Source organism: Podarcis raffonei, chromosome 8 (assembly GCF_027172205.1).
Source record: "Podarcis raffonei isolate rPodRaf1 chromosome 8, rPodRaf1.pri, whole genome shotgun sequence".
NCBI lineage: Eukaryota > Metazoa > Chordata > Lepidosauria > Squamata > Lacertidae > Podarcis > Podarcis raffonei.
In genome coordinates this window covers 77,067,015-77,075,768 of record NC_070609.1, presented here as the reverse complement: position 1 = coordinate 77,075,768, position 8,754 = coordinate 77,067,015, and the positions used below count along the sequence as shown (strand labels likewise).

Here is an 8,754-nt window from a genome sequence, read left to right as displayed (position 1 = left end):
CCCCTACAAAAAGGGGGGGGGGTTTGGAAAGGTGTTTTTAAACATATTTTTTTTCAATTCATTATGGATTATTTCCCAATACTCTCTTACCCATTTTCATGTCCACCACATATGAAAGGAAGTACCCCCGACCTTATTGCATCTCCAGCACTGATCTGATTCAGTCTTACACATCTTAGCCAGTCTAAAGATAAAAGTAAAGGGACCCCTGACCATTAGGTCCAGTCGTGACCGACTCTGGGGTTGCGGCGCTCATCTCGCTTTATTGGCTGAGGGAGCCGGAGTACAGCTTCCGGGTCATGTGGCCAGCATGACTAAGCCACTTCTGGCGAACCAGAGCAGCGCACGGAAACGCCATTTACCTTCCCGCCAGAGCGGTACCTATTTATCTACTTGCACTTTGACGTGCTTTCAAACTGCTAGGTTGGCAGGAGCAGGGACTGAGCAACAGGAGCTCACCCCGTCACGGGGATTTGAACCGCCGACGTTCTGATCGGCAAGTCCTAGGATCTGTGGTTTAACCCACAGCACTACCCTTGGAGTTAAATATAAATCATTTTCAAGTAGTTCTCCTTCAGGGAATAACATGCTGTAAACTTCAGGTCGCTCTGAAGGAGCAAGCCCTATTGATTCCTAGCGGGTTTGGGTCTGAGTAGCCCGGGTCTCCTGCCTTTGCATTTATTTTGCATCTCTAAAACCTCTCTCGGCCAAGACTTCTCTTGCGGAAGATGGTGTCCATCAATGACCTGCCTCTGGAGATCCTGCTGGATGTGTTTGACTTCTTCCCCTCGTGGCACCTGCTCCGCTGCTTCCGTTGGGTGTGCTGCTGGTGGAGAGACCTGGTGGACTCCTTGAACGCTCTGTGGAAAGACAAGTGCAGACGGGCCGGCTACCCCATTGAGATGCTGACCAGTCCTTTCCCAGACTGGAAGGTCTTCTACCTTCTCTGCAAGCTGCAGAAGAACATTGTCCGGAATCCTTTCGGCAAAGGTGGGTCTCTGTTCGGTGGCAGAGCGTTACCCCTGGCTGCTAGCCTATGGTTATTAGATTTTTTCCAATGAATCCAATGAATTTTTTTATTTTTTTTGAGGCTGAGTAGCAACAGGGAGTCAGTAGTGGGGATGGTGAGGCAAAAGACCCTGGGCCCAAGCACACATGCATATTGTATAAAGGTGCAAAGCCATAGCTGTCAACTTACAGATTTGAAAATAAGGGACCAGCAGCCTCGAAAATAAGGGATCAGCAGCCAAAATAAGGGATTTTCAGAGCACAGGGGTGTTCGACTTCTGAGCTCCTCCGAGCCAAAGGCAGAAAGCCCAGCCAGCAGCCAAATGAAGCCTCAAGCGGTGGTTCCCACAGCGCAGCAACCCGGCAAAGGGGATGCAGCAAGGAAAACCACCGTCCCCTCTCCGCTGGGAAGCGCTGAGCAAAGGCGAGTCCCCAGGCAACGCGACCGATTTGATCGGCACAAGGCATGCAAGCTCCACCCCCAAGTCGTTCTGAGACTCCTTATTGGGTGAGCAACGCAGCCAAGCAACACAGTTGGAGCCTCCCTCCTCCCTGCCCAGCAGGGGAGGGAGTGGAGAGGAGCTGCTTCCTTTGAAACCTGGGAAATTTAAGGGACATCATCAATAAGGGACAGCAGTGGGACACAGCCCTGGGATAAGGGACTTTCCCACCAAATAAGGGGTGGTTGACAGCTATGTGCAAAGCCCTTCTTTCGCACCCTGTGAAACATAAATGTGCAGAGTTTTTTTAAAAAACTGGGCAACGCCCACCCACCCGAGCCTTCCCCGATCTGTCAAAACAAAGGAGGAAGGCGGGATCTACAATGGATTGCTGCCTGTGCAGTTTTCTTTGATGGGGGGGGGTGGAGGGGGAATTTCAATGTGAGGGGGTGACAAAATAAAGTTCTGCCCCAGGTACCAGCTGACCATTATACACCACTATACCAACCCACCCTGTTTTCATGCTTTGCTCTGATATGACCTTGCTATGGCAATCGTCGGTCGCCATGTTGTTGGGGCTGGGTCGGAATTTTTTCCACTTGGCAAATTGGTACCGGCCATTTGGTTTTCGCCTGTCTCGTAGCAATCATTGCAACCTTTGTGAGGTTAGGCCTCCATTTGGTTGCAGGGGATGTTGTTGCCTTCGCCTGCCCCTCCTCAGTAAGGGTATCCTGTTAAAGGGATTTGTGAATACTGTCCAAAGCCTGGGCGTGGGCTAGGGCCATGTCACAGCCCCTATGGGGAACCCTCAGGGTGGTGCCACTATCTGACGTAAGTTATTGGGCACCCCATATCAGTGGTTTACCCTACTATGGACTCCCTGCAGATGGGCAGGAGTCAAGATATAGCCTGGCTTCACCCCAATGTCTAAGCCAGACAGCTCACGTTGGTAACCAATAAAGTTGTGGCCTATTTAACAACAACAACAACAACAACAACAACAATTTATTATTTCTACCCCGCCCATCTGGCTGGGTTTCCCAGCCACTCTGGGCGGCTTCCAACTGAATATTAAAAACAATACAGTGGTACATCTGGATGCGAACGGGATCCGTTCCGGAGCCCTGTTCGCATCCTGAAGCGAACGCAACCCGTGTCCACACGTCTGCGGGTCGTGATTCGCTACTTCCGCACATGTGTGTGACATCATTTTGAGCGTCTGCGCATGCGCGAGCGGCAATACCTGGAAATAATGCTCTCCGTTAATTCCGGATCACCGCGGAGCGCAACCCAAAAATATTCATCCCGAAGCTACTTAAACCTGAGGTATGACTGTACAGCATCAAAAACATCCCTAAACAGGGCCGCCTTTCAAAAGACAACTGGTCTTTTGAAAGTAAAACAGTTGTGTATTGCCTTGATATCTGCTGGGAGGGTGTTCCACAGGGCAGGCTCCACTACCAAGAAGGCCCTCTGCCTGGTTCCCTGTAACCTCACTTCTCACAATGAGGGAACTGCCAGAAGGCCCTCGGCGTTGGACCTCAGTGTCAGGGCTGGATGATGGGGGTGAAGACACTCCTTCAGGTATACAGGACCCGAGGCCGTTTAGGTAAACCATAAACCAAAATGCTCTGCATGAGTGTGTTTTATTGTTCTCCTGGGAACTTTGTGGCTCAGGTGCCTTGGCACGCAACAGGATTCTGGACTTGATGGGCCATTGTCCTCTTTTAAAGTTCTTACGCCCTCCTTTCTTCCTTCTCCCGCAGAGGAATTTCTCTACTGGGAAATCGACAAGGATCAGGAGCACTGCTGGGGTGTGGAGGAGCTGTTAGCAGACGAATACCCCCATGACAACATCACGACATGTTTCTTTGCCTTCAATGGGTGAGGACCTTGTTATAGGTTCAGTAAATCCTCAAATGCTGCTATGGGTTTAGAAGATCGGTCACATGGTAGTGGAGGACCTGCACTGAATGCAGAAGGTCCACCTCCACCCATGGCATCTCTAGGTAGGGCAGGGAAAAGACTCTTCTAGGAATCCCTTGAGAGCTGCGGCCAGAGTCAAAGAGTGGACAATATAAAATTAGATGGACCAATAGTCTGACTCAACAGGCAGCCCTTCTTTCATGAGGACTGGAACCTTAGAGAAAAGAACACAGGTTAGATGGAGAACACCTGCTTTGCATGCAGAAAGTCCTGAATTTGATTCCCAGCATCTCCAGGTAGCTCTAGAAGAGACTTTTCTTGTGATAGGATTGATAGATGCTGCCTGTCAGTGATCTGGCTCAGTGTAAGGCAGGAAGATCCAGTCTCCTTTTCTCCCCTCAAGGGCTATTTCAGTAGAAGCAGAGAGTAAAATTAAAGATGTCCATAGGTGGCTGAAGAAGGACCACAGGAAGGCTTAAGGTATCTGGTTTCTCTGCCCTTCTCTCCTGCAGTGCAGGCTGCCTTCTGAGGGCTGGGTTTGGCTCATGGGCTGCCAGTTGCCAGCCTCCAAGGGCACAAAAGGTTAACAAGCTGGGCTGGTGATGGTGGTACCTTGGTTCTCAAACTTAATCTGTTCCATAAGTCCGTTCCAAAACCAAAGCATTCCAAAACCAAAGCATGCTTTCCCATAGAAAGTAATGCAAAACGGACTTTTAAAAACAACCCCTAAAACAGCAGTTTAACATGAATTTTACTATGTAACGAGATCATTGATCCATAAAATGAAAGCAATAATCGATGTACTGTTCTATAAAATAAGGAAAACAGTATTGTAGATGACACAAATTAAAATTATTATTTTTTCTTACCTGCACTGATGATAGTCATTGTTTGGATGGGGTGATTTTATCCATTTCCCCAGTCACACAATCAATCAATCAATCAATCAATCAGCCGCTGAACTGGGTTGCACACAGGCACAAAAACAAATTAACCAAAAAGGCCTTAACCCCCCCCCCCCCAAAATAAATAGCAAAAACAAAAGCACCAAACTTAATCTTTTCCAGAAGTCCATTTGACTTCTGAAATGTTTGAAAACCAAGGTGCAGCTTCTGATAGGTGCAGGTGTTCGGGAAGCAATAGCCGACAGCCGCATCAGACATTCAGCTTCCGAAAAACATTCAAAAACCAGAACACTTACTTCTGAGTTTTCGGCATTTGAGAACCAGGTACCGCTGTACTTGAAATGGCTTTGATTTCCTTCCTCACATCTCAGGCCTGACACAAAAATTCAACGCATCACCTTGAAGGACCACGGCTACACGGATGAGTTGATGGACTACGTGACACCCCATATCGTGGTGCAGGATTGGTGAGTGCTGGAACTGGCCTCAGAAGAGCTTGCAGGATCAAACCCCCATCTAGTCCTGTTATTACAGTTCCCAGCCAGATGGGTGGGTTTGGTAGGTCTTGAGTAGCAGGGCAAAAAACCCTACCAGGGTTGTTTAGGTGTGTTTGAGGATTTATCCTGAACTTCCGAGGGTTATTTAGCAAAATTTACAGCCCGCTTAAAGGTAAAGGTACCCCTGACCGTTAGGTCATCAGGAAACCCCTATGAGTTCATTCACGCTTTTGCATTTTTAAAAAAATATTTTTTATTAAGGATTTTCTTGTTTTACAGAAGTGTAGTGCCTCGTATTTTTTCTTCTTCCATGTAACATTTTTACAATCCGTTTCATTTGTTGAGGCATTAGGGGGAGAAGAAAAAAGAAAGAAAAAAGAAAGGGGGGTGGAGAGAGGGAAGATGGATGGGGGTGGGGTCGGGTGGCGGTGTTTCTATTATGTTTAATGTATGTAGAGTTTGGTGTCAGCGTTGCTTGTGTTGTTCACTTGTGTTCCTTTGGTGGTGAGAGAGGTTGGGGTTGGCCTAGGGTGTGATTGTTTGCTTGTGATTGGCTGTGGTGATCTTTGTTTTCGTGTGTGAGTGAGGTGTGTGTGTTTTAGATCAGGTCACGCTTTTGCATTTTAATCATTTTGTGCACTACAGTGTTTCTCAAACTTAGGTCTCTAGCTGTTTTGGGACTACAGTTCCCATCTTCCCTGACCACTGATCCTGCTAGCTAGGGATGATGGGAGCTGTAGTCCCAAAACAGCTGGAGACCCAAGTTTGGAAAACACTGGCATACAGGTTAATTTCTCCCCGGGTCTGAGAGCTTTCCCGGTTGTTCCTTGTGGAAAACTGGATCTTACTCTCTTATCAGGTGCGTGGAAAATCCAGAGATAGATTTTGCTTTGCTTATCTTGCTCAGTTCAGTTCCGTGAGTAAGGCTAGATTTTTGGCAAGGCTGGAAAAGAGAGAAAAGCTCTCTGACCCGGGGTGGGTGGGAATTAGCCGAAACACAAAACGTTCAAAATATGGGTTGGGAGAAAGTGTGGGTGGTTTGCAAAAGAACAATCTAACATATTCATTAGCAAATACCGATTTCAAACCAAACATCAGGAACAAATTGATGTGGTTTTTAAAATCAAGATATAAATCCAAGTGTTTTTAAATGACTGGTTTTACATGGCCAGAAAGAAAACAACTGCCCTCCTGTAGCAGGCCTGAAATATAATAGAATTGTAGATTTGGAACCCCAAGGGTCATCTAGTCTAACCCCACCCTCGCAGTGCAATGTGTGATGAGCTGCCTGCTTTGGAGATGCCCCACTTTCGTTTCGAAGGTGCCGCAAGTGCCTCCAAAGCAGCTGGTTTTGCTTCAGCCTTTGGGCTTCATCTGCACACTTGCTGTTGTTTAGTCGTGTCCAACTCTTCATGACGCCATAGACCAGAGCACGCCAGGCACTCCTGTCTTCCACTGCCTCCCGCAGTTTGGTCAAACTCATGCTGGTAGCTTCGAGAACACTGTCCGACCATCTTGTCCTCTGTCGTCCCCTTCTCCTTGTGCCCTCCATCTTTCCCAACATCAGGGTCTTCTCCAGGGAGTCTTCTCTTCTCATGAGGTGGCCAAAGTATTGGAGCCTCAGCTTCAGGATCTGTCCTTCCAGTGAGCACTCAGGGCTGATTTCCTTCAGAATGGATAGGTTTGCAGTCCACGGGACTCTCAAGAGTCTCCTCCAGCAGCATAATTCAAAAGCATCAATTCTTCGGCGATCAGCCTTTTTTATGGTCCAGCTCTCACTTCCATACATCACTACTGGGAAAACCATAGCTTTAACTATACGGACCTTTGTTGGCAAGGTGATGTCTCTGGTTTTTAAGATGCTGTCTAGGTTTGTCATCTGCACACTATAAAGCAGCAATTACGATATTGTCTTTATTCTGCCAGTGACTGGGCAGCCGTGATACTTTTTACACTTGGCTTGATTTTGCCTTGTGCCCTTCTCCCCAACAGGTCTGATGTCCTCTACCCAAATCCTCGTTACAACTACAGACTGACCGTGAAGCTGCTGGCTGAAGATTTTAAAGCCCTCTATACCTGCTATATCTCGAATGGGGAGGTAATCAAGGATGGCACAAGGAACTGGAAAAAGGTAAATCCGGGATTTAAGGCAGGAGAAGTACTCAGCCAGGGCAGGATTTGGGTTTGATGAGGCCCTAAGCTACTGAAGGTAAAGGGGCCCTTTATATGTCCAGCTTTCCTTTGTCAACAACAAATTGTCCCTGTTTTTTGTGTTGAATATTTGCTATAACACCAGATAACAGGTACAACAGCTTGACCTACATTCAACTGTGCTGCACTGCAGTCTGCATGCTGCATGTTGCCATGCAACCAGTCCATGCAGAATGTAGGCACCCTGTACAGTCAGTCATGCCTCGGGTTACAACCACTTCAGGTTGCATTTTTTGGGTTACAGACCGCCAAAACCCAGAAGTACCAGAACGGGTTACTTCTGGGTTTTGGCAGTCAGGCATGCATAGAAGCACTAAATTGCACTTTGCACGTGCGCAGAAGCGCCGAATCGCAACCCGCCCGTGTGCAGATGCGGGTTGCAAACATGCATCCTGCACGGATCACGTTCGCAACCCAAGCGTCCACTGTATATAGAAATGAGCAAACCAGTGATATTTTAGGGAGCAGGCTAGTAGGCGGGGCCCATTACTTACATCATAAGAGCCCGCACAACACAAAACACTGTTGCTGTATGTAGGTTTTATTTGTTTTTTATCTTATATTTTGGAAATGTACATCCAGTTGTTGTTTTTCCTTTAATTTTTTTGGGGGGAACCCAAGAGAGTGGGGCCCTAAGCTATAGCTTATCTGTAAATCCGGCACTCTGTGCTCAGCAGTGGCCTAGCTTGAGGGTGGGGTGGGGGCAATAGGGGTAGTTGTCCCGAGTGCAAAGTTGTGAAGGAGGCGCAAAATTCCGACCCCCGGTGCTACTTCAATACAGCTGCACCCACCTGTTGCTGTGCTCTGGTGAAAACTCCTTCTCCCTCCCCATCCCAAATTTCCAGACTGTGTACATCTTCCGCAACTACCCCAGCGGAGTCCGCCACATCCATTTTGAGCATGGCGTGGACTATGGAAAGCTTGCCAACAGCAGCGTCATCGTGGGCCCGAACTTCCCGTAGAAGAAGAGGAAAACACCCCGAAGAGAAAGAAAGGGTTGCTGAGCTGCTTGAACCCACCTCACCTGGGGTTCTCTCAGTGTCCCTACGGATCTTGGATGCTGGTTGTGGTCCCTGCTTAAGAAACCTTTCCTCTGAAGCTGTATGTCTGCATTTTAAAAGTTATCATTGGATTTTTATTTTTTAAGGGGAAGTTTTAAAGTCTATCAATAAAGTACTCGACTCGATTGTATGTTCTGGGTATGAAACAGGATGGGAGAGCTGTGGCTCAGTGGTAAATTGCTGCCACGTATGCAGAAAGGTCATGGGTTTGATCCTCAGCATCTTCAGGTGGGAGAGCTGCTGCTGGTCAGTGTAAACCATGGGTAGGCAAACTAAGGCCCGGGGGCCGGATCTGGCCCAATCGCCTTCTAAATCTGGTCCACGGATGGTCTGGAAATTAGCGTGTTTTTATATGAGTAGAGGGACGCGGGTGGCGCTGAGGGTTAAACCACAGAGCCTAGGACTTGCCGATCAGAAGGTTGGCGGTTCGAATCCCCGCTGACAGGGGGAGCTCCCGTTGTTCGGTCCCTGCTTCTGCCAACCTAGCAGTAGATAAAATGCAAGTAGATAAATAGGTACCACTCTGGTGGGAAGGTATGGTAAATGACATTTCTGTGTGCTACTCTGGTTCGCCAGAAGCAACTTAGTCATGCTGGCCACATGACCCGGAAGCTGTACGCCGGCTACCTCGGCCAATAAAGCGAGATGAGCACCGCAACCCCAGAGTCGGCCACAACTGGACCTAATGGTCAGGGGTCCCTTTACC

At 48.1% G+C, this 8,754-nt stretch overlaps 1 protein-coding gene across 1 annotated transcript; it reads left to right on the top strand.

Moving 5' to 3' along the window:
* The first annotated feature begins 728 nt into the window (after nt 1–728).
* On the top strand, nt 729–8,124 carry LOC128419816 (F-box only protein 44-like). Its single transcript, XM_053400967.1, has 5 exons — nt 729–990; nt 3,215–3,332; nt 4,651–4,746; nt 6,769–6,907; nt 7,833–8,124. The coding sequence occupies exons 1-5, from the start codon at nt 729–731 to the stop codon at nt 7,947–7,949; spliced, it is 732 nt and encodes a 243-aa protein (XP_053256942.1). The 3' UTR covers nt 7,950–8,124.
* Nucleotides 8,125–8,754: the final 630 nt, after the last annotated feature.